The 27083-nt window shown below is 42.4% G+C and overlaps 1 protein-coding gene across 1 annotated transcript in view; it reads right to left on the bottom strand.

Annotated features, from left to right (window-relative positions):
• LOC143808076 (putative cation-transporting ATPase 13A5) overlaps positions 1–27083 on the bottom strand; it is a 124244-nt gene that overhangs the window by 16767 nt on the left and 80394 nt on the right. The window contains exons 18-26 of the mRNA XM_077290333.1: positions 20508–20632; positions 16340–16497; positions 15184–15306; positions 12524–12603; positions 9395–9437; positions 8897–9006; positions 6973–7069; positions 6806–6878; positions 5056–5230 (exon numbers count right to left, since the gene is read on the bottom strand). Of these exons, the coding sequence (XP_077146448.1) occupies positions 5056–5230; positions 6806–6878; positions 6973–7069; positions 8897–9006; positions 9395–9437; positions 12524–12603; positions 15184–15306; positions 16340–16497; positions 20508–20632 (984 nt within the window). The remainder of the gene's footprint in view (positions 1–5055; positions 5231–6805; positions 6879–6972; positions 7070–8896; positions 9007–9394; positions 9438–12523; positions 12604–15183; positions 15307–16339; positions 16498–20507; positions 20633–27083) is intronic.

A 27083-nucleotide genomic window follows, 5' to 3' on the forward strand; every position in this document is an offset into this window, starting at 1 on the left:
TTTCAGGGCCTGGAAGGCCTCCTCCTGCTTCTTTTCCCAGGGTATGCTTCAATTCTTGGGTACCCCAGCCATCCCCCTTAGTAAATCATTCAGAGGGCCAGCTATTTTTGCGTAGTACTTGAAGATAATACCCAACCAATCCAAGGAAGGTTTTCAACTTCTGCAGGTTTGTGGATGTTGGCCATTGCTGGATAATAGCTACTTTACCTTGAGAAGGCAGAACTCTATGCTGAGACACCTTATGGCCCAGGCACGCAATCTCTTTCTTGAAAAGATGACCCTTTTTTGGCTTTACCTTCAGGACATGGGTCCACAATCGCCCGTGTACCTGCCGAGGTGTTCTTGAAATGTGGCAGAGTAAACAATTATATTATTCAGTTATATCAGCGTGGCTTCAAAGTTCAGGTCTCCCAGGCGCTTCTCCATCAGCCGCTGAAAAGTACCCGATGCATTGGATGGTCCGAATGGCATTCTGTTAAATTCAAACAGTCCCATTGGGAGTATGAAAGCTGCCATTGCCTTGTCCTTTTCTGCCACCGGTACCAGCCAGTACCCTCTAGCTAGATCCAGAGTGGAAAAGTATTTAGCCTTCCCTAGGGCTGTCAGGGACTCCTCGATGCGAGGCTGGGGTTATGAGTCTTGCATGGTGCCCACGTTCAACCATCTGTAATCCATGCAAAATCGAATCGTTCTGTTCTTCTTGACAAGCACCATTGGGCTGCCCATGGACTCTGGGTACTCTGCACCACTCCCAAGTGCAACATCTTATCAACAACATCTTCACCTCCTGGTACAGCTTGGGAGGTATCTGTCGAATTGTTTCTCGGATCGGAAAATTTTCCCCCATCGGTATCTCATGGGTGATGGCATCTGTACAGCTGAAGTCATCGGTGTGGTGGGCAAAAACTGCTTGATTCTCCCACAACATTGCTTCCACTCCTTGCATATTATCCAGATCAATAGTGACATATCAACCCCCATTTTGGCTAAGATGGCTCGCCCATTCCATCCTGGGGATTGGGCCTCTTCCATTTCAGCATTGAATACCAAGGTCCAGACGGAATCACCTACAGGGGCTAGGGTCAATTCTTTCTGACTCAGCACTTTGATCCAGTGTAGGTAAACACAAGCCGGCTCCACTCCTGGAGTTAAGGAGACTTCTCTGTGTCCCACGTTTGTAGCTCTGATGAGTACTCATCCAATATGGACTACTGCCAATATACGGGATACCAGGGCTTTCTGGCCTACCTCACCTATGCACACTGATTAGTCATCCATACAGTATTACGGGTCCTGTATAGGCCTCCATACAGCATTATGGGCTTCATTTAGTCATCCATATAAGTATTATGGGTCCTATATAGTTCTCCATACATTATTATGGGAGCCATATAGTCCTCCATACATTATTATGGATCCCATATGGTCCTCCATACAAGTATTATGGGCCCCATATAGTCCTCCATACATTATTATGGGCCCCACATTAATAATAAATAAACAATACTCACCTTTCCTCGTTCCCCGCTGCTAGGGTCTCTGCAGCGCATTTTCTGATCATCTGCACTACTCAGCACAGAGGGCAAGCTAGAAAGACATCATTGTGCTCTCTGCGCCGAGACATCACAGATCTCAGACGTAGAGGGGGAGTGATGGGAGAGAAAGCATCAGCTGAAGGCTTCCTCTCCAATTATTGTTTTCAACTGTGTCGGAACCCATGTTAGAGCAGATACTAGCCGTGTATCACAACTATTCTCTCTCTGCAATAAGATTGTATCAAAGAAGGGCACCCTTATATGATGTTATAGCAAGTCACATGTTGGGAGTGGGTGTTTAAGATATGTTCATTGGGGAAGGGAGAGCATGACATCTTGAGGTTATCTTACATTTTCATGCACATGCCTCATAGGGGATACAGCTAACATGTGAAAGAAAGTGCTCTGGCGAGAGGAGACCAAAGTAGAATTTTTTGGGCTAAATGCAAAATGCTATGCGTGGCAGAAAACGAACACTAAACATCACCAGGAAATCACCTTCATAATGGAACATATTAGGTCAAAGCATTTTCATGTGTGCGAATGGCCCAGTCAAAGTCTAGACCTAAATTCCATTGAGAATCTGTGGCAAGATGTGAAATTTGCTGTTCACAGATGCTCTGTATCCAATCTCACTGAGCTAGAGCTAGTCTGCAAAGAAGAATTGGCAAAAATATCAGCCTCTAAATATGCAAAGCTGGTAAAGACATACCCCAAAAGATCTGCAGCAGTAATTGTAGCGAAAGGGGGTCCTACAAAGTATTGACTCAGGGAGGCTGAATACAAATGCACATCACAGTTTTCAAATTTATATTCAAATTTATATTTTTAAAATATTTATAGAACCAGGTATCATTTCCTTTACTACTTAGTCTCCCTCTGCCTGACGTGTGAGGTGTTGAAACATGATGTATTATGTATATAACATTTATATCTATTCTGCTCTGTTGCAATAGAATTACCATCTTGGATTACGGTCATGAGAATCTGATGACTCTGTTCTGCCTAATGTGAAACATCCTAAAGAATAAGCATATGATACTGAGATTGATGTCCCACAATATTCTCCTTGAATGGCTGTGATTATTAAGCTGGAATAAAGAACGTTATTTATGAGCAAAGACTTTTTGACCACATTGACACTATGTAACCCATAATGGTGTATCAGATAACTTGTTTACATGTGTATGTGTCTAATGGAGTAAGATATGCCGTTTTATGATAGTATGTATTATGTTGGACATATATCTCTATATCGCCATCTTGGCTGTGATAATCAAGCAGCTAGTCTGGGGATTGGATTGTAAGATCTCTTTGGGATTTGACTTTGTAGGTACTTACACAGAAATAATGAGTTTTACGCTGCTCTACTGATCTATGATCGTTCCTATTTGCAACTCGCAGGCACCCATACTGGTGAGTCAGGTCAGAGGCTGGAGCGTGCACCGCGCATGCGCTGCCTCTCGGCGAGATGGGCGGCGGCTCTACATGGGGACGCGTCGGCATGGCTACGAACCCGGTCATGTGCCCGTGTGACGCGCTCCTTGAGTGCCGCCCCTCTCCCCGCGACGCAACATGGCGGCGGCGCGCCGGTTACAGCTGTTCATGAGACACATTAGGATGGGAGTGGTATATAAAGGCGAGGTATTAGGTTACCTATTACCTCCTGACGAAACTGCGGGGCAGTGAAACGCGCGTCGAGGTGCGCTACGGGACCACTATCTGAGGTTGCATCATGGCTGCAGGTAATATAGGAGCTCCTTATGGTGTGTGTTACCATTAGACTATACTACTACTCCATGGGCACTATATAGTCCTGCTATCTGGTTACCAGTGCGGTTATAACCTTACTAGTACTGTCATACTTATATTTACCATCGTATACTTATCATTTTATGGCGTATGGCCTGTTTCAGATTCTATTTGCAACTGTGTCACTAGATATAGCAACTGGTTGATATGGGCAGTTTGTGGCATTATAATTAATATTAGATAGTTCTGAATGGGCATTAGGGTAAGCTGTCACTAATATGTCTTACTCCTAGCCATGATGATGTACACCCCAGGTTGATTGTGGTCCCTTTCGGTTTTTTGCTGATATACAGTCCGTCTTACTCTCCCCCTATTTTTAGGGTATTGTTATGTAATTACATGCACATTTATATATTTTTTTGCCATGTAGTGCCTGTATTTATTGATATATGTGTGTTTAAATAAATTTATACTTTATTACATATTTTGCACCTTCCTGATTCTCTATTTGGTCCATCATTTCCTTTACAGCTCACAAATACTTGCTACTTTGTGTTGGTATATCACATACAATGCCAATAAAATACATTTAGGTTTGTGGATGTGATGTGAACTAATCTGGAAAAGGTCACAGGGTATGAATACTTTTTCAAGGCACTGTATTTACAAGTTTTCTAACTTGATCAACAACTTGATTTTCCATACTCTGGCACTGAGTAATTAACATTTTAAGGGGCAAAATCAAAATTTTATCTTTGACTTTGTAAGTTTAAAAAAGAATAAACAAAGCTATACTCTCTTTCAGGCACTTAAAGGCAAGCAGCGCCATGGTCTGAATGTCAACATTCTTCAGTGACATCACCGATGATGCACCGTTGAGGTCATCTGACCATGGTCGCCAATCACAGGTTGCGTGGGTCCTGCTGCTCCTTTGAATGGTGACAACTTCCTACCAGTGCAAACGCAGACCACAGAGCGGTACCACTAGATTGTTGTTTTATAACATACCAAGCCACTAGGACAATTTTAATTTTTCCCAATATTCATTTAAAGGGCCCCATACACATAATATAAAAGATGAATCAAGTCAGTTGAATCTCAACTGCTGATACATAATATGTTGACCATATACCGTACATCTCTGCCAGCAGCTCTGTCATGGAGAACACACATGTGCTCTGCCAATTGTTCAGCCTACAGCTCTCTAATAATGTATGAGGTGTCAAGGCTGTAAATTAAGGTGTTAGGCTGTAAATTACAAGTCCAGTTGACAAAGGGAACGGTATCACCCAGATTTCAATGTATTCATGCTAAGAGTGGACAGACAGAAGAGGGCCCTTGTGAAAGAACATTATATGGGCCCTTTGCAGTCCAATAGCTCATCATGTTGCACAATACCACCTGATTTGGAGGTAGAAATGGGCCCCCTTACCTCTTGGGCCCCTGTGTGGCTGCACAGGTTGCACCAATCATATGTCTGTCCCTGATTCATGCATTTCCAGGAGAAACAACACAGTACACAGAGTTTGAGGAAACAAATCTCAGAAATTTGGTGAATGGACTATTTCATGGTGAATACAAGTAATTACTAAAACAGACAACTCCCAACAGATGGCAGGTCCTGTATGCATACAGTAAAAAATATAAAGATCAGTTTCCTTTTATCTAAAATTGTATTTTCTATTTTCTTTTGCATTATGCAAAATGTTTCTGAGTCTAGCTTTCTCTAAACAAGGTATTGCATGTCTGTCTAATTCCAAATATTTACCTGAAAACATCAATTCTGCTGTACCATGGCTGCTGCTGGACTATGAGAAATGCATACGTCTGCATAGCTATTGTGAAGCACACATTGTACACCACTGAAAGCAGCATAGATGGAGAAATCAACTGTCCTGGTGGTCTATAAGGTGCCAGTTTATCATACGCAGGTGTCGAACTCACTGCAAAAAAGTTATAAATGACATTTAAAAGTTAAATATCAATTTTGTACTATATTCTAAAATGTGCACATCCAATTGAGCATGCAATAACAATATTTCCCAAGAGCAAAATATATTTATATCCATCAGGTTTAAAAACTTAAACTAAAGGGGTTGTCTGATATAGAAGACATATTTTTTAGGCATAAATGTGCTTAAAATTAAGAAAAAGTGACATATTCACCTGTGAGACCCTCCACTAGATCCAGAGTAGGCTGCTCCAGAGGTCTGAGAAAGCTCAGGTAGTGATGCCTGGTTAGTTTCTTAAATCAGATGACCTATGACTAGAAGAGCATATCATCAATAGAACCTCTAAGGATGTGCTCTACTAGTCCCCTGACCACTGAAGCAAATCATAGTCTACAGCAGTCTTTGATTTTTGAATGGTGTGTTCTGGATCTGCGCGGACACTGTGATGTGAATATTCCACTGATCTTTATTTTAAGATCAGATATGTTTGAAAAAAAATGTTTCTACATTGGAAAACCCCTTTGTTTCAATGATGACACACGGGACAAATTAATTTAATGGACCCTACTGTCTCGTTCTCGTAGATCATTGCCACTGACATGCTTAAGGAGGACATATATCACACATGTATCTAACAATATTACCTGGGATTGATCTACCATCTTAAAAATACAGTTAAACTGTGTGCCAATACTGCGACACATGGGGTCTTTACTGACCCATGCTAGAGAAGTATGGCAGGTCTCGGTTAATAATACCATATGGCTTTGAAAGAAATTAAAGGCATATAGAAGTACAGTAGAGGCACAAATACTTAGTGCACTTAGTTTGTATAAAGCTGTGATATGACAGTGTACATAAGGCCCAAGCAATATAGGCCTAAATGGTAACCTGTATATTAGATTGGACTGGAGTCACATAGGAACTACATTCATTAAATCTAAATATTAGTTGATCTTCAAATTTCGTGAAAGGAGCAATTATTAAGCTGAATTTATAGTAAAACACTTTATAATCCTTTAATTTGTATTAAAGGAATAATGTCCCAAAAAGTTTATTTTAATATGATTGTGCTATTAGGTATATATACAAAGAAAACATTGGATACATGTGGATAAAACACGTTAGGTGGGCTGCGCTGCTGGAGTAAACCGATTCTTCAACAGTGATCATAATAAGGTTTTTTTCGCGACGTCTTTGAATGCCGTACCAGTGTCTTTATCAAGTGAAAGAACCAAACTGTTGTTTTTTTCCACTTGATAAAAACGCCGGTACGGCATTGAAATACGCTGTGAATAAAAACAACTTTATTCCCATCATCATTGTTGAAGAATCGATTTACTTCAGAAGCACAGCCCACTTAACATGTTTCGTCCAACTGGATCCAATATTTCCTGGAGGATTTATTCACCAGCCATGGGCCGCAGCAGCCGTCTTTCTTCGTGCCTACATAGGAGTTGTGCCTGTCACTACTCCACAAGGTGAGCATAACCAGAGTACCCCTTCTCCCTCCAAAGGGCATTATCCTATTGTGCACTCTGATCCCCACATCTGGATTTCACTTACTTGTTAAAAAGATTACAAACATGATTGCAAAGTCGTGAACAAGAAACTGGTTATTTCCAAATATATTTTGTTGCTGGAAGACACAAATAAACAAATTATTGCCAACTGCTGCCCTACTATTACGGAAGTAAAAAGTGATAAGTAGAGATATTTAATATAGCAGTTACCCAATAGAGGATTAAAGTGTTGATATACTCAATCAATCCAAACATAGACATGTATTTAAACATGCAGAAAGAGGTGACAAGGGCTGCTCGTCCTTCCCTGGAAAACAAATACAGTATAGTTAGACTTACACCATATTTTTGCATCCTATGGAAAGCTACTTCATTTATAAGATTAGAAAAACATTTAAAACAGCATTCAATAAGATGTCTTTCCTGTTCTTATCTCTTGCCATTGACTTCTGTTGCACGAAACACAGAATCAGCAAGGATCATGTTCTTAAGAAGAACAGAGGAAAGAGAAACATCCTTTTGGTCTCCTCATGTGTAGGTGTATAGTAGAAGACCCATTGTATAGCACCACACAACCAAAATTTGAGTGTCCCGTAGCAACTGCCAACGTTTAATGTGAATAGAATATGTGGATAGCTGTCAGTCCCTCCTCCCCGGCTGTCCAAACTGCTAATAATCATCCCATAAATCCACTGTATCACAATAGCGGTACTCTCAATTATGACTTTTGTCTCCAGCATAGAACTACAAAATGATGTGGACGCTCAAAAGACACATCTAGCTCAAAGGTGATAGTGACATATCTTGTAATGTTTCATTTTTGGCTGTCTTTCTCAAGGTTTTGAAAGTGGTTATCTGGGACTTCTCCATTGATTGCCTATCTTTAGGATAGGTCATCAATATCTGATCATGGGAATGCAACACCTTGTACTTTCGCAGATCAGGAGATTCCCATGCTGATGGATTACGGGTATATTGAGTTGCTGCATAGGTGCAGATTCGTCAAAGGTATGGTACTGCAAATCCGTCCCATATTGATTCATATAGGGGGCAGATGTACAGTACCTGCCCATGACCACTATGCAATTCATGGCTGGGCTTTTCAGCTACACAACTAAGAACATTTGTCTACCATTGGCAAGGGAACAGCTGATCTGCAGGGGTGCCAGGTCTCACACCCCCACTGATCAGATATTAATGACCTATCGTAAGGATAGTCCATCATTGGAAAGGTCCCAGAGTACCCCTTTAAAGTATACATGCAGTTTTTGCATGTAATTTTTTTACTGCTATATACTTTGTAATCTGGGATTGGATACATCTTATTCAAATAGTAACCTAAAATGTTAAATAATTTCTTATAATACACAAATAATACTTAGTTGATATCATCATCATTATCAATATCTTCATGAATCAGTGTTAATCCAAAAATTGCGATATTTTTTTAAATAGTGCAATCATATGCAACAGAAAATGACATTATTAAAAGCAAAAGCAGATTGAATAACACTACAAAGATTTTGCCTGAAATTATTTAATTCTCATATTCATGATGTGAGGTTGAAGTGTATTTTACATGAGCAATGTTGTAGGTAAAAAAAATCCTTAATCAGGTAGGCAAATCCTGAAATATATCAAATTGCAATATGCTTATGGAATCGCTGTTTCAGAGAGGTAGCTCCAAAAGTAGGACCTAGCATACAACACTCAGAATTGCTATTTGAAGTTTACCATGTGTGCAAAAAAATCAAATAGGTCAATCGCAAAGTTATGAACCACACAAAGGTTGTAATCAAAATACCAAATCTGAAAAGAACAACTCCTTGTTTAGCTCCATGAACAGAAAAGTATAAAAAGTACTGGGTCTCAGAATATGATGACACAATTTATTAAAAAAAGGGGTTTTATTTTTTAAGTAGTAAAACAAAAAAAATTACAATTTTGTATCATCACATTCATATAGACCTACGAAAAAGACATAATGAACATTATGTGTCAAAAAAGTGACCACAATAAACAAACTCGAGTTCTACATTATTTTTAGATTGCATTTTGTAGAATACACTAGGGAAATGTAATTAATATAGCGGCACAAATCATAAGAAAATTGCTTATAAAAGGTTTTGCTTACTTGAGTAAGTCAGGCACACACTTAATGTTAGTGACATGAGAGTTAAAAGGAGCAGCTACTGAGGCCTCTTCTACTGACAATGAAATTCCAGCATTGGCCATTTTCAGAGCCTAAAAGAACAACATAATCACTATCGTTGGCATAAAGGACTACTGTTACAATATTGGACCATATACACGAAAACTATTGAAAAATCCTCCTTAGTCACCAAGGCAAACCAGACCAAAACATAGCTTGCACCATTAATATAAATTAATTTGTCTTTAAAATAAATATTCTGAGTGAAAGGACTGTTCTTGCTGTGCTGTGTGCTCTGACCACTCGGATGTCACATACCAGTCACTTCATCTCATCACATGCAAACTGACAGCCTGTAATATGAGCTCTATTTAACGCAGTAAGGTCAGTGCTAATAAATTGTCAATATGAATAAAAAGGAAATATTAGAACATTAAAGACAATTATAAATTAAACAAATTCCCACATTTGTGCACTTACCGCACAGTCATTAGCTCCATCTCCACACATCCCCACATAGTAGCTGGAAAAGAGAAAATTATTGTTTTTATTGGAATAATCACACACAAGTCAGAAGCAAGGATACAATTAGGTATTTGGGCTCATTCAGAAGTCTATTTTTCATATAAGTTCCTAGAGTAGTCTATGGAGCCGTTCACTTGTCTGATTTTGTTTTTTGCAGACAGTGATAGGTGCAAATTCGCAGACACATTGATGAGAGTGTAGGGTCAAAATCAGCAATGCCAGTCTATGGGTCCATGAAAAATCAAACAGTACCCACTTGATGAATGCAGTGGTCATGGCCTGCCTGGGCATTATAATCGTTTTTAGGTGGTGAAGTATACCCTCCAGGTTTTGCAAAAACAGAACAGTCTCCCTGAGCAACACTTGATTTGCAAAGTTGCAACAAGATAAGATACAGTTCATTGCTGCATCTGTACATACAGTGTAAGGCCTCGTTCACACAACCTGGTGATTCCTGCACAGGAAAAACCAGTACCAGTGACATTAATAGTCCATGTAGGTTTGTCATCTGTATGTACATATGTGACATTCGTGTATCCGTTTGCTGTCCGTGTGTCAAATCTGTGTGCTGTCCATGTGCCATCCTGTTGTCTGTGTGACACGTACCGGTGTCTGGGAAAAGCAGTACAGTTTGCTCTTATCCCGGCTGCTGAAGACAGATATCATTGTTGTCGCTTGGTCTCCCTGAGATCAGCGTGACAATGATGGAAGTTGTATTCAGCAGCAGCTGTGGAACTCCTGTGTAAAATAAAGAATTAAATAAAAAAATGGCTTGGGCTCCTGATCAATTTTCATAACCAGAAGAGGGAAATCCCATGACTGGGGGCTGATGTTAATAATGTGGAACAAGGGACATTATTCTATAAGGTTTCCAGGCCATTAATAACAGCTCACAGCTGTTTGCTTAGCCTTTACTGGTGAATTTACTAGGGACCCAAGAAAGAAAATGACGTAGGGTCACCCTATAAATTCAAACCAGCAAAAGTTAAACAGACAGCTGTGGGTTGATATTAATATCCAAGGAAGGTGTTAGAGTTATTTCCCCCCTCCCCAGCTACCAACATCATCCCTCAGCTGCCTCAGAAATGGTGCATCCATAAGATGCCCCAAATCTGGTGCTTAGACTTGTTCTTCCCACTTGCCCTGTAGTGGTGGCAAGTGAGGAAATATTTGTGTTGATGTCAGCCTTGTATTGTCAGCTGACATCAAGCCCAGGAGTTAGTAATCTAGAGGCGTCTATAAGAGGCATCTATAATGCGAGACCTGAGAAAGAAAATAATTTATTTTCATAAGAAAGGTGAAGGCTATAAGAAGATCAGGAAATCTTTATCAGTCAGAATGCTGTAGCAAAAGTGATGTCAAAATTTAACAAAGATGAAACTGCAACCATCTCACACAGTCATCTAGGTCGACCATGAAAGTGAACACCTAAACAGAATCGTGTTCTGATGAGAAGGATTGAAAAAAATCAACATGCAAGTTCACTTCAGTTTGCTAAAGCAGTAGAAAGCCAAACTGGGGTGAGAGTTTCTTGTGACACAATATGGCTTACACAGTAAATAGCATGCATGGGTGTCATCCCCAAAGCTATCCTTTCCTAAAGCCTATGCACAAAAAATGTATAATTTTCCAGGTCCCATACTGAAAAATATGAAAGACTACTAGGACTCTATATTCTGGAATGATGAGACCAAGATAAATGTTTTTGGAACTTAGGGCTTCAAAATATTATGGTGTCGCAAAGGTGAGGAGCACAAACAAAAATGCACGATGTCTATATTGAAATAGGTCTCCTGATCTGAACCCAATTGAACACCTATGGGGAATTCTGAAGAGACAAGCTAAGAATCACTTTCCATCAAGCATCTAGGCTCTAAAGAGGTCATCCTCGAAGATTGGAAAAAGATGTTGCAATATGTTGCCAACTTGTTCATTCCATGCCTAGAAGACTTAGTGCTGCCTTTAAAAATCGTGGAGGTCACACAAAATACTAGATGTAGTTGATGTGGGGTATTTTCATTTTTGAATCAACTAATTTGAGTAAAACTAAAGATTTTGTATATGAAAGTTGCCATATTTTGTGAACTTTAAGACGCACCAAACAATAAGATGCACCCCAAATTTTTTTGGGGGTAAAATGTTAAAATGGTGGTCCGTCTTATAGTCTAAAATTAGGGGTGGCGGTGTAGCAGTTTCAAAGGAGGCAGAGTAGCTGCTGCAGGAAGCTGGTGTTGGCAGGAGAGAGATGATGCTGCTGGCCCTGGGCTAGGAGTAGGGGGTGTCAGGGCAGTGCGAGGCTGGGAGCCCTGGGCTCATTGTTGAGCCGAAATCTAAATCTGCCCATACGCCGCCTATGGCAGCCATTTCCTGAAATCCAATTGGGCAGAACTCCTGCCTCACCATTAACATTGAAGCCCAGAGCCTGCAGTCTCGCTCCGCCGGGACACTCCCTTCTCCCAGCCCAGAGCCCGCAGCAACGACACACTCAGGCCACCACCGCTGGCTTCCTGCAGCAGTGACTCTGCCTCCTGTGACCCCACCCCTATTTTCCTCCCAAATTTGGGGAAAATGCTACTTATATCTGCAAAATACAGTATATTAATAAGTTTGCTTTCAAATTATGGGTTCTAAAAATGTAAATGAAATTAGGTCTTGTCAAAATTTCGGAAATCGTTCTTGTGTTAATTGTGCTCACATATGCCAAGAATGGTATATTAATAATATGCAAATAAAAAAATTGAAAACTAAATTTCCCAAACATTTCAATTTATTCAACATTCAGTTCGAGTGCCACACGCAGAAATTCATGCACTTACACACCTTGGAAAGCTGAATGAACTTGGGCACTCAAATCATCAAGATCAGCTGCTAGCAGCTCCCTTTGAATTGATAACATGCAAAGTCATGTAAGTGCATATTTTTCTGTACATGGTGCCCATAATTCATACTGAACAAATGGACATGTTTTGAAAATTTTATTTCCATTTTTCCATCTTCTCACTGTCATCTCTCAAAAGACATACTGTAATAAAGTTAGCCTGCCCTGCTTATTTTATCCTTTTTTGGCTACTCAATAACACTTACTCAAGCTTTCGAAATTCATCTATAATTCCTGATTTCTGCCCAGGAGACATTCTTGCAAAAACAGTGCCATTCATTAGTATCTGTTGAAAAAAAGGAAAAATGTTGTTTCGTATAGCAACATAGTATGGTTGTAAAAAGGCACAAGTCTACCAAGTTTAACCAAAGGATGGTTAAGTAGAAAGAGAAGGGGTATAGGTACATCCTTAATTCATGACCCAGTATGCTCTTTCCTCATTACAGGTGTCGATCCACAGAATCAACATTCAAAACAAGAATTTTATATGTGTAGGTAAATATTTGTTGTTTTCTACTAAAAAGGAATAAAAGTCAGTTTTAAATCATCTGTGGTTCCCGCTGAAATCAGGTCACTTGATAATGCTGCTGATATCACTCTTCTGTGCCGTGTAGGATGTTATGGTAAGCATTCCAATAGAGTTGAAGATACCAAAGCTTTATTGCAATATAAAAGATGTAATTTATTGTGAGGGAGAACTCTGCAGAGATGATCAGTTTATGTGAAAAATCATATTGACGTTTGGATAAAACAGAGAACAAAACAAAGAGACCTACTCCAATCAGAGATTATATCAACTATAATGTACCTGAATGTAAATGTTTATTTATGTTACTGGCTGTCTAATCAGTATTGTAGTTCCTGTATGGTCTGCAGTCTGATAATGACTGATAACAACTTCCAGTATCTCTTTACCAATGTTAAGAACATGCTGGGAATTGTAGGTTCATCAAATATGACCTGACATTACAATTGATCATTGTAGTAAGTTTGGTGCTGTATTCATGAACTGATGAATGTTACTAGTGATGTATTCCTGTACTAATGGTTGTTTTTGGTGATTTAATCCTGTTCTGATGGGAGTTCTACTGATGTATTCCTATGGTAGTGGTTCTGCTGATGTATTTTTGTACTGATAGTGGTTCTTGTGATATATTTCTGCATTGATAGTGGTTCTGGGGATGTATTTCTTTACTGATTTGAGTTGAGATGCTGTATTTCCATACTGACGGTGGTTCTGGTGATATATTCCTATACTGTTGGTGGTTCTGGTGATGCATTTCTATGCTTATGGTGGTTCTGGTGATGCATTTCTATAGTGATGGTGGTTATGGTAATGTATTCTTGTACTTTTGGTGGTTCTGGTGATATATTTCTGTACTGATGGTGGTTATGGCGATGTATTTATGTACTGATTGGGGTTGTGATGCTGTATTTCTATACCGGTGGTGGTTCTGATGAGATATTCCTGTATTGATGATGGTTCTGGTAATGTATTTCTATACTGATGGTGGTTCTAGTGATGCATTAATGCATTGGTGGTGGTTCTGGTGATGTTTTTCAGTAGTGATGGTGGTTCTAGTGATGTATTTATGTGCTGATGGTGGTACTGGTGATGTATTCATGTGCTGTTATTGGTTCTGATCCTGTAAGACTCCATAATTTGTAAGAATACATGGCCAAGTTAATAAAGTATTGTGCCATCTGACAAGTTAAAAGTCACTACATTTATTTTTATGACAGGAGCATTAAAGGGTTTGTCCAAATTTGTGATGCAGTCACTCTATGACACTCTATGTGACTGCAGACTTCCGAATCCTCACAACATGCAGACTGAGCTCTGTCAGGATTCTCTGAAGCTAGTTGCAGTTACAAGACCTCCTGAATTTGCAAATATGCGATTTGCATACATGTGTTCACGTGCTGACTAGACGTGCACTGACTTGCTCAATTCACTTGTATTGATAAAGACCACATACATCTTGTTGGAATGTGGCCAAAAGTATGCAAATCGCATACTTGCGGTCACATGAGCACCCACAACTGACAGGGCAGAATACTGCATAGCGGGGCTGTAAAAATGAATCACAAACCTGAACTACCTCTTTATTTATAAAATTAAGCACTGTAGCATGCCCAATTCTAATTGCTCTCTATCACGATTCGGCCCTGCTTGCCACTTCCCCTTGGTGCTTGCCATCATATTACAACAATAATCTTCTGTATTGAGGAGGGGGAGTCAAACTGAATTCTTGCCCCGTGTGCCAGAAAATCCAGATCCATCTCTTGCTACCAAAGCTATACTAATGACAAATATACAGTGAACACATATCTCATTGTCTAGTAACAAATGTAGTAATGTGCCACAAAAACGAATTGTCATAAAAATGTTATTTAATTCGTCAGCAAACAACAAACACACAGCCAATGTAATTAAGAACTTCTTTCAACAAAAAGAACTAGTAATCTTGAATTTGATGATGGTCCTCACAAAGCCCTCACGTCAACATCATCAAGTCATTGTGGGATTAGATGAAAAGACAGAAGGATTTGCAAAAGTCTACATCCACAAATCTACTATTAGTTTCCCAAGATGCTTGGAACAACCTACTTGCTGTGTACTTTTAAAAACTGTGTTAGTGTACCTAGAAGAATTAACACTCGGATAATGGTTTTAAGACAAAGCATGATCTCTCATAATATTGATGTTATTTAGACTCCACTCAATTTCCGCTTTGTTAATAAACTACTAACATTTCTATTTTTAAAAGGCTTCACACTTTACAGCATTTTTGCTCACCTGCCTAAAATTTTGCACAATGCTGTATGTGCATAGAAAAGACAATCATTTGCTTTTGCCACTTACTTTTGGTAACAAATCAGCAAAGTATTTCTCCAAATTTTCATAAGTCTTCCCACTCATTGAAAAATGATAATCACTACTTTGCTTTTTCACATCCAAAACATCTTCAAAACTGATGGATATTTCCTATAAAATATTTTATTTATAATTAAACACATCACCTAAAAAGTGAATGCATCACACTAAACAAAATAAAATGATTGAGCCAAAAGACCATGCCTGGATAGCTAAAGAGATAGACAAGTTAGAGAAATATAATCAGATAATACATGAGGTTACATATTATTTTTGTTGATGTTTTTATTTTACCTGACACTCGAGATCATCCAATCGATGTCACGAGAATTGAATTTATATTGAATTTTAGAAAACTCTCAGGTCTCAACTAACTCAAACAATTTGCGATTTGATTTTGCACAAATCGCAAATGCCCAACACCATTTTACACATTGCATCAGTGACAAAAAAGGCTCAGATAACTTCAGGCACAACCCTGTCGAATGCTCCATAATGTCTTGTAGCTATTACATCACATAGCATATCCATGTCTATCAGGAGGGGCTAACATAGCCTGTATAAAAGTAGAGGCTGGGAAGTCAGCAGCCATTTCAAAGTGATTAATGATATAACCAGATGGTGTCAGAGCTCAGCAATAGAAAAAGAAAGAGAAAACCTTAAAACATTAGGAAAATGTCCAAATAGTAATGTGTTGTATAACTGCAACACTGAAGACGATGAAGGTAGTAGTCTGTGGATAATGGAGATTCATTTGAAAGGGAAGAGAGACATTTCGAATGCTAATGCCCTAGCAAGCAGTTATCCAGCACAAAATGTTTAACAGAAAAAAAATCTGAAATCACTGTCAGTCAGAGTCGGTGTGGGGATTAATAGTTAATTGTTTTTTGAAATGCAGAACAAAATTCTCCCATATGCCTGCCTTCAACTCTGAAGGTGTCTTGTGACCTACACGGGATCTGACAGTAAGGTCTTTCAAACAAATATTGCTAAATTTTTGCTGCCTGCTTAGTGTTTTTTTTAATTTTAAAGAAGTCCTGAAAACCTATTAATATTAAGGGGAGGGTGCAAAAGTATTAATATTGACAGAAATTTGAACAAGCAAGTTATCATTTTGGAAACAAGCATAGAAAATTGACATTACCTGCGATAATTTACTCTGTGGATATTCCAGAAGCTTCCAGGTGACAGAAGCTGTCATGTTACATTCAGGGCCGTTTGCTTCCACTAGAATCACTTTGCTGCTTTCGGGAATCATTCCACAGTTCTTTGCCACTGTAGTTGCTGTTTGTATATTGTCACCTAAATAAAAATATATATTATTTAAAAGGATATTCCTACCATATAATCAGCATATTGCTAGCATCCAATCTCTGATAGCCCCACCGATTCAGAAAATAAAGAAGGCAGGTTTTCCTGCATCTTCCCAGTCTCTTGGCTGTGCAAGGAGAAGAAGGTGTACTATTTACTTAAAGGGGTTGTATGGGACTATTATGTTTCTTTGTACTATGGGCCTGAAAGCTAAAAGGCTGGTAGTTGCTAACAGAGTCCACTACCTGCCTGTTCTTCCAAGCGCTGGCTCAGAGCCGTCACTGACCTCTCTTGATGATGATTCAGCTGCTCCACATCAACATAGCAGCTCTTTGTTTTGTTACTGGCTTCTCTGTCAACGGATCGTGACTGTCGACATCATGGTGATTGATAGCTGACTCTCCGCAGGTAGGCAGCAGGGAGCCAGCAGTCAATCATTGTCAATCACTGTCAATCAAAGCATTGCTTTGTCAACGTGATGTCAGCGGAAGCCGCTGAATCGCTGGAAGAACAGACCGCTCTGTGCCGTCGCCAGGTTAGCAACCACCTGCCTGTTAGTTCTTAATACCGAACTAATTAAAGAGAAATTAAAGTAACACCTTTAAAAGGAGCCTTCACACAGCTAATCTGCCCAGCTGGTGGCCAAGGGTATAATTTTGCAGGGAAAAAACAGCACTGTGTCCCCATTATTCTCAAGATAAGAGGGAGGTCGTAAAGTTATAACATGTTCTAGCGTTACAGACAGAACTATTGAACATAGACACACAACCTTTTAGGTATTATGTGTTGTATATGCTCACTACAGTTATGAATAAAAAAAATTAAAACTAAAATATTGATTATAGTCTTTCTGTACTAAACAGCAAAATTTCACAAATTATCACGAGATCTCACTGCTTAATGAGGAGATAAAGAAAAAATTGGGTGCACTACTAGTCAGACCATAAATTTAAACTTAGAGTAGGGTGCTGCATACTGCATAAAAATAATATGCGGTATGTCAGAAAAGAGGAAAGGACTATGCAGAAAAAAAACAGACAGATGTAATCGATAGTGAAAAAATTAAAATTTTATTACACCAACTGACAAACAAGTTAAAAACACATAAAAACCACAAAAGTGTGGTATATACCGTCCCCCCTGGCTGAAGATGTAAACACTGTTGAAAATAATTAGATGTTATATAAAACAATGGTTGACATTCATAAATCAGGTCAAATGGTAGGTAGAAAAAAACATATAATTTTAAACCAAGGAGTACATATTACATATAGAAATGGACATATAAAAACAAGAGTGAATGGTATCAAAATCACATAAATATGCGCATATGTAGTTGTGAGTGTCCTCACAAGCAACTAAAAAAGACCAAGGATACCCCACGAGGTGAGATTTTGCATGGTGCCCCAGATCGATATCGACTGACAGTCATTTTGTATTTCTTTCATTTTCTCACTATTGCACCAACAGTTGTCTCCTTCTCACCCATATTTATGGTTTTGTAGCCCATTCCACCTTTGTGCAGGTCTATGATCTTGTCCCTGACATCCTTAGAAAGCTCTTTGGTCTTGCCCATGCTGTAGAGGTTAGAGTCTGACTAATTGAGTCTGTGGACAGGAGCTTTTTATAAAGGTGACTACATAAGACAGAAGTCTTTAATGCAGGTAGCAAATTGATTAGGAGCGTCTAACTGGTCTGTAGGGGATCAAATACTTATTTCTCACTGCAAAATGCAAGTAAATTTATATCATTTATACAATGTGATTTTCTGGATTTTATTTTTGATATCCTATCTCTCAATGTTAAAATTAACCTACCCGTAAAATTATAGACTTGTCAGTGGGCAAACTTACAAAATCAGCAAGGGATCAAATACTTATTTCCCCCACTGTATAGTATATTTCGACTTTAGCAAAGCATTTGATAAAGTATCTCATACTATCCTTATTGAAAAAATGACCAAGTATAGGATTGACAAGGCTACAAGTAGGTGGATTCATAATTGGTTCAGTGATTGTACTCAAAGAGTGGTAATAAATGGTTGCACATCCAATTGGAAGAGTGTTTCAAGTGGGATACTATAAGGTTCTGTCTTGGCCCCAGTGTTGTTCAACATTTAGTAAATGATCTAGAAAAGGGAACCAAAAGGTAAACTATTTAAATTTGCAGACAATGCAAAGCTAGGAGGGGAAGCAAACACTAGAGAAGACAGAGAAAGGATTCAGAAGGATCTAGATAAGCTTGAACAATGGGCAGTGACTAAGGGTACTGTCACACTCTGCAACTTTCCAACGATCACGACCAGCGATACGACCTGGCCGTGATCGTTCGAAAGTCGTTGTGTGGTCGCTGGAGAGCTGTCACACAGACCGCTCTCCAGCGACCAACGATGCCGAAGGCCCCGGGTAACCAGGGTAAACATCGGGTTACTAAGCGCAGGGCCGCGCTTAGTAACCCGATGTTTACCCTGGTTACCATCGTAAATGTAAAAAAAAAAAAAACGTACATACTCACATTCCGGTGTCCGTCAGATCCCTTGCAGTCTGCTTCCCGCTCTGACTGAGTGCCGCCGTAAAGTGAAAGCAGATCACAGCGGTGACGTCACCGCCGTGCTCTGCTCTTACTTTCCGGCCGGCAGTCAGTCAGAGCGGGAAGCAGACTGCAAGGGACCTGACGGACACCGGAATGTGAGTATGTACGGTTTGTTTTTTTTTACTTTTACGATGGTAACCAGGGTAAACATCGGGTTACTAAGCGCGGCCCTGCGCTTAGTAACCCGATGTTTACCCTGGTTAAAAGCAAACGCATCGTTGGATCGGTGTAACACACACCGATCCAACGATGACAGCGGGAGATCCAGCGACGAAAGAAAGTTCCAAAAGATCTGCTACGACGTACGATTCTCAGCAGGGTCCCTGATCGCTGCTGCGTGTCAGACACAGCGATATTGTATGGATATCACTGGAACGTCACGGATCGTACCGTCGTAGCGACAAAAGTGCCACTGTGTGACAGTACCCTCATAGAATGGTATTTAACAGGTAGAAATGCTAGATTCTATATCTAGGCAAGAAAAAAAGAAAATTACATCTACAAAATGGGTGAAATAGAACTAAGCAACAGCACTTGTGAAAAAAGACTTGGGTATACTAATAGATCACACACTGGACATGAGTCAACAGTGTGATGCAGCGGGAAAAATGCAAACATAGTTTTGTGATGTATTAAGAGAAGCATCGAGTCTAGATCAAGTGAGGCAATTATCCCCCTGTAATCCTACTTGGTCAGACCACATCTGGAATACAATGTCCAATTCTGGGCACCACATTTAAAAAAAAAACACTGAAAAACTGGAGCAATTGTAGAGAAGAGCTTCCAGGATAGTGAGCAGACTACAAACCATGTCCTACGAGGAATGGTTAAAGGATATGGGAATGTTTAGCTTGCAAAAAAGAAGGCTAAGAGGAAACTTAATAGATGCCTAAAAATATCTAGGGATGCACAGTGTAGAGGGATTATCCTTATTCTCATTTGCATATGGAAACACGAGAAGCAATAGAATGAAACTGAAAGGGAGAAAAACAGAATATATATTAGAACAAAACTTTTTGAGAGTGAGGTGATGAATGAGTGGAACATGCTGCCACGAGAGGTGGGGAGTTCTCCTTTAATGGAAGTCTTCAAACAAAGGCTGGACAGACATCTGTCTGAGATGATTTAGTGAATCCTGCATTGAGCAGGGGATTGGACTAGGTGACCCTGGAGGTCCCTTTCAACTGTAACATTCTATGATTCTATGTGATGTTGACGCGACGTCACTGCTACAGTCTGTCAACAAAGACTTGGGCAGAAGTGCATATGCAGCAATAAACGTGGTTAGAATAACACCTGAGTTTATTATTTTAACCTAAGGAATCTGATGGAGAGGGAAAGTTGTTCCCAGAAAACTCTTTTAAATACATTGCTATAACATTTTATTTTTAAGTGTAATTGATCCACACCTGTAATCATGACAGTCCTGATATTGGCAGCCTTCAGTTCCTCTAGGACAGGCTTAGTCTCTGGCTTGAGACGATTTTCTAGTATGAGCAAACCAAGGAATTCCATGTTGCTTTCAACTTCATCCCTTTAAAGAAGCAGAAAATAAAAGTTAAGGCTATGTGTGTTAGGAGTCGAGTTCCCTCCTCTGCACAGGGAGAATCTCGGTCCATCTACACTGCGATCTCCCATTCATCTCCTGCCGCAGTGGAGCCTGCTCAGCGGAGACGTCGGTCCCAGCGTCTCGCTCAGTCTGACTCTGTGCTAAGAGTTACTGCTGCCTTTCCTGCTTCTGCCAGTGAAGTCGGTGCTGGGCAGCGGCGAGCAGACGCTTCTGGGTCTAAGTCCTGCTTTGCTCGTTCTGAGCATGCCCAGAGTAAGATCTCTCAGTGGAGATCGATGGTCACATGATCTGATACTGCAGCTAAGGTCATTGGCTCCTTCAGGAAGGTCCTGTAGGTGCTCACGCTCTGGTGTAGCTTCTCATTGGTCCTTCTAGGAAGGTCCTGTACATGCTGCAGCTATTTAAGTTTCGCATGACCGCACCGCACGGCCATGCGCTAGTATTGTTCTTTGTTAAGTGCTTTGCGCCAGTGTGGTCACGAGAGTATGTGTTCAGGGACCCGGCTGAAATAAGCCCCTAGAATGCTGGCACCTCCGGCGAGGAGTTTGTGTTTGAATGTGTTCAGGGACCCGGCTGAAATAAGCCCCTAGAATGCTGGCACCTCCGGCGAGGAGTTTTGTGTGCATGCGTGACCACTGACTGCTCTCTGTGTGGGCAGTTAGCCTGTGCCTCTGTGAAGCCTAACAGGGCACAGTGCTTTTCTTTCACGACTACTCGGTGAAGTAACTGAGTTAGTCCATACCGCCATATCGTGCCGCCATTGCTAGCAGCAGGTACTCCTGCACGGTGGACCCCGGGCTGCGAACGCACCAATATCAATAAAAACATCTCTATTTATTCGGTGCATTCCGCTAGCCGTAACATAATACTAGCGCCAGGGTCTGGCTAGTAAATGGCGGACATTCAGCAAACTTTGCGGTATATCCAGCAGCTGGAGGGTAGGTTGGCGGCTCTCGAGAGCTTAACCCCAGCTGTGGATGTTACCGCAGTTGCTGTACAGGCTGCTAGCGTGGCTGCAGCTACCTTGTCCACTGCCACCCCTGTTCCGACATTATCTCACCTCCCGCTGCCAGAAAAATTTTCTGGAGACAGCAAATCTTGTAGGGGTTTCGTGAGTCAGTGCTCTATTCATCTCGAGCTCCTGGCTGCACGTTTCCCTACTGAGCGGGCTAAGGTGGGATTTATTCTGTCTCTCTTGTCGGACAGGGCGTTGGAGTGGGCTACGCCGCTGTGGTAGCGTGGCGATCTTGTGGTGCAGAGTGCTCCGCGGTTCCTGAGCACTCTGAAACAGGTCTTTTTAGGACCTCAAGTCACCCATGACACGGTGCTCCAACTGCTGGCATTAACTCAGGGTGAGTCCATGGTCAGCCATTTTGCCATCTGATTTCGGACTCTGGCTTCTGAGCTGGAGTGGCCGGATAAAGCCCTTATACCCATATTTTGGAGGGGTCTGGCTGATCACGTTAAGGATGCTCTGGCCACTAGGGAGATTCCTGCCACACTGGAGGAGTTAATATCGGTCTCTACTCGAATTGACCTCCGTTTTAACAAGCGGAGGTTAGAGCGAGCCCAGTGTAGGCAGAGGTTTCGGCTTGCTCCCACCTTCGCCAAACCTCTCGAATCTCCGGTCATGGTACCTGAGTCACATGAGGCCATGGAAATGTCACGAGCGGGTTCTAAGTCCCGGACTGCTCGTGCACTCCAGGTTTGTCATGTTTGCCAGCAGTCAGGACATCTTGCCACCAGATGTTCTCAGCGGTCGAGGAAACGTCAGCGTCTAGTGGTAGTAGGTGGAGGTACACTAGACACGGCGACGTTTGCCTCCAAATTGTCCTTTAAGGGGACAATTATTATTGGCTCATCCTCCCACTTGGTAGAGCTCTGCGTGGATTCTGGAGCAGAGGGCAATTTTATGTCTTCTGCCTTCGCCCAACATCACGCAATACCCCTGGTTATGCTTGCTCAACCAGTGACGGTACGAGTGGTGAATGGGTCGACACTGCCCTCACAGATAACACACCAGACCATCCCTTTTACTCTGTCCATGTCGCCATCCCATCAGGAGATTATATCTCTGCTCGTCATTCCTGAGGGAATTGATGAGGTCCTGTTGGGGATACCTTGGTTACGGTACAACTCTCCTCATATCGAGTGGTCCTCAGGCAGAATTTTGGGATGGGGTGAATCTTGTGGGGGTAGGTGTCAGAGGGAGTGCGTTCAGGTTGCTACTACAGAGGTACCTGCAGATCTATCCTCTCTCCCCAAGCAGTATTGGTCTTATGCGGACTTGTTCTCCAAAAAGGCAGCGGAGACCCTTCCGCCCCATCGCCCCTATGACTGTCCTATTGATCTCTTGCCTGGTGCTGAGCCTCCTCGGGGTCGAGTTTATCCATTATCTCTCCCGGAGACGGAGGCAATGTCTCAGTACATTCAAGAGAATCTGGCAAGAGGGTTCATCAGGAAGTCAGTGTCACCTGCTGGGGCTGGGTTCTTCTTCTGGCAGAAGAAGAATGGGGAACTGCGTCCATGCATAGACTACAGGGGTCTTAACGCCATCACCGTTAAGAATAAGTACCCTTTGCCCTTGATATCTGAGCTCTTCGATAGGCTTCGGGGAGCAAGGGTGTTTACTAAACTAGATCTGCGGGGTGCTTACAACCTGATTCGCATCCGTGAGGGGGACGAATGGAAGACAGCTTTTAACACCAGGGATGGGCACTATGAATATCTGGTGATGCCCTTCAGGCTCTGTAATGCCCCAGCCATTTTCCAAGACTTTGTGAATGACATCTTCCGGGATATGCTCACCACCTCGGTCGTAATCTATCTGGATGATATTCTCATCTACTCTCCAGATATTGACTCTCACTGGAGACATGTTTGCAAAGTCTTCGACCTCCTCTGGGCAAACTTCCTCTATGCCAAGTTGGAGAAGTGTGTGTTTGAGCAGGAGTCCTTACCTTTCCTGGGCTATATCATCTCCACCCAGGGATTGGCCATGGATCCTGCCAAACTACTGGCTGTGATGGACTGGCAGGAACCCCATTCTCTTAAAGCGGTGCAGCGCTTTATGGGGTTCATAAATTATTATCGTCAGTTTATTCCGCACTTCTCGACTTTGGTAGCTCCCTTGGTTGCCCTCACCAAGAAGGGAGCAAATCCCAAATTGTGGTCTGTGGAGGTCTCCAAGGCCTTTAACTCCATAATGTCTCACTTCGCTAGCGCTCCCATCCTACATCGCCCCGACGTAGATAGGCCATTTATCATGGAGGTGGATGCCTCATCTGTTGGTGCTGGAGCAGTCCTCTTCCAAAAGGATGCTCAAGGTCGGAAGCATCCTTGCTTCTTCTTTTCTAAGACCTTCTCACCAGCAGAGAGGAATTATTCCATCGGGGACAGGGAGTTGCTAGCCATGAAGTTGGCGTTCTCGGAGTGGAGACATCTCTTGGAGGGAGCTCGTTTTCCCTTCCAAGTCTAAACAGATCACAAAAATTTGGTGTACCTGCAGACAGCCCAGCGATTAAATTCTCGCCAGGCCAGATGGTCCTTGTTCTTCTCCCGGTTTCATTTCACCCTCCATTTCCTTTCTGGGGAGAAGAACATTCATGCCGACGCTCTCTCTCGCTCCGTTGTGTCATCTGTGGAGGAGGAAGAGGAGCCTCGGCTTATTGTCCCCACCGAGAGCCTGAGAACTGTGGCCCCGGTTTCGCTAGAGTCTGTGGCTCCGGGCAAGACTTTTGTACCATCTGGTTTGTGACCGGAGGTTCTCTCTTGGGCACACTCGTCCAGGGTGGGTGGACATTTTGGTTCCAAAAGGACATCTGAGTTACTGGCGAGGACATACTGGTGGCCGCATATGGCTCGTGATGTCGCAGACTATGTTCGGGCGTGTGTCTCCTGCGCCAAAAATAAGTCTCCTCCACAACGGCCAGCTGGGTTATTATATCCTCTGCCGGTGGCAGATAGGCATTGGGAGATGGTTGGGATGGACTTTGTGGTGGGTTTGCCTAAGTCTCCTGGCTGTACCGTCATTTGGGTTATCACCGATCATTTTTCTAAAATGGTGCACTTGGTGCCGCTTCCACGGCTACCTTCTGCACGGGCCTTGGCAGCGTTGTTTATTAAACACATCTTCTGCCTACACGATATGCCAGACAAAATTGTCAGTGACTGGGGTCCCCAGTTTGCGTCTCGGTTCTGGAGAGAGCTTTGTCATCTTCTCAGTATTGAGTTAAATCTCTCTTCTGCTTATCATCCCGAGACGAATGGGTTGGTAGAGAGGGCCAACCAGACCTTGGTCACATATCTGCGACATTTTGTCTCAGCCAGGCAGGATGACTGGGCATTCTTGCTATCGTGGGCAGAGTTTGAACTGAACAACGCTGTAGCCGACTCCACTGGACAGACGCCATTCCTCCTTAATTATGGTCAGCATCCGCGGGTACCTGTGCCCATGCCCGTGTCTTCCTGCCGACTCCAGGGTGGCAGACTGGGCTGTGGAGGCACGGGACATTTGGGACCGCACTCAGGATGCCATTCGGGCCTACAAGGAGAGAATGAGGTCTTCCACCGATACATATCGGCGCCCCGCTCCGACTTTTGCTCCCGGCAATTTAGTGTGGCTCTCCACCCGTAACATCAGGCTGCGTGTTGTGTCCACTAAGTTTGATCCTCGCTACTTGGGTCCCTTCAAGGCCCTCGAACAGGTTAATCCTGTGGTCTACCGTCTAGCTCTTCCTCCACGCCTAGGTATCACCTACACCTTTCATGTGTCCCTCCTTAAGCCCGTATACATGTCCCGGTTTTCTGAGTCATCTGCCGGGACATCGGGTTCGTCTACGGACGATTACGAGGTAAACGCTATTTTGGGGTACAAGGTGGTTCGTGGCAAAAATTTTTATTTTTTGGACTGGAAGGGTTATGGTCCTGAGGATAGGTCCTGGGAGCCTGCTGAGCGCATTCGGGCTCCGCAGCTCATTGCTGCCTTCAAATGTAGCGAGGCCCAAGGAGGGGGCCCTAGGAGGGGGGGTAATGTTAGGGGTCGAGTTCCCTCCTCTGCACAGGGGGAATCTCGGTCCATCTCCACTGCGGTCTCCCATTCTTCTCCTGCCGCAGTGGAGCCTGCTCAGTGGAGACGTCGGTCCCAGCGTCTCGCTCAGTCTGACTCTGTGCTAAGAGTTACTGCTGCCTTTCCTACTTCTGCCATTGAAGTCGGTGCTGGGCAGCGGCGAGCAGACGCTTCTGGGTCTAAGTCCTGCTTTGCTCGTTCTGAGCATGCCCAGAGTAAGATCTCTCAGTGGAGATCGAGGGTCACATGATCTGATACTGCAGCTAAAGTCATTGGCTCCTTCAGGAAGGTCCTGTAGGTGCTCACGCTCTGGTGTAGCTTCTCATTGGTCCTTCTAGGAAGGTCCTGTACGGGCTGCAGCTATTTAAGGTTCGCATGACCGCATGGCCATGCGCTAGTATTGTTCTTTGTTAAGTGCTTTGCGCCAGTGTGGTCACGAGAGTATGTGTTCAGGGACCCGGCTGAAATAAGCCCGTAGAATGCTGGCAACTCCGGCGAGGAGTTTGTGTTTGAATGTGTTCAGGGACCCAGCTGAAATAAGCCCCTAGAATGCTGGCACCTCCGGCGAGGAGTTTTGTGTGCATGCGTGACCACTGACTGCTCTCTGTGTGGGCAGTTAGCCTGTGCCTCTGTGAAGCCTAACAGGGCACAGTGCTTTTCTTTCACGACTACTCGGTGAAGTAACTGAGTTAGTCCATACCGCCATATCGTGCCGCCTTTGCTAGCAGCAGGTACTCCTGCACGGTGGACCCCGGGCTGCGAACGCACCAATATCAATAAAAACATCTCTATTTATTCGGTGCATTCCGCTAGCCGTAACAATGTGCACACGTTCAGGATTTCTTGCAGAAATTTCCTGAGCAAAACCGGACATTTTCTGCAAGAAATCCGCATGCGTTTGTTTGCGCGTTTTTGACGCTTTTTTTGCGCGTTTTTTGTGTGCTTTTGACATGTTTTTTTCCTGAGCTTCCCAATGCATTAGATAGTGGGAAAAACACAAAAAATCTGCAAAATTAATGAACATGCTGCATTTTTTACCACTAGGCGTTTTTTTTGTGGAAAAAAACGCATCATGTGTACAAAAATTGCAGAATGCATTCTAAATGATGGGATGCATAATGTATGCTTTTTTATGCGTTTTTATAGCGTTTTTATAGCAAAAAAACCCACAAAAAATCCTCAACGTGTGCACACAACCTAAAGGGCACAAACGGTGCTTTACTTAGCCCTCCCAAGTCTACTGAGCATCCATATCTACCCTGGTGTCTGTAGTTGTCTACAGTGCTGGCGTCAAATCAGCAGTGCTGCAGCCAATCAGTAAGTTCAGAGGCTCATTCTATCCACACA

This window comes from Ranitomeya variabilis, chromosome 2, assembly GCF_051348905.1.
Source record: "Ranitomeya variabilis isolate aRanVar5 chromosome 2, aRanVar5.hap1, whole genome shotgun sequence".
NCBI classification, from domain to species: Eukaryota; Metazoa; Chordata; class Amphibia; order Anura; family Dendrobatidae; genus Ranitomeya; species Ranitomeya variabilis.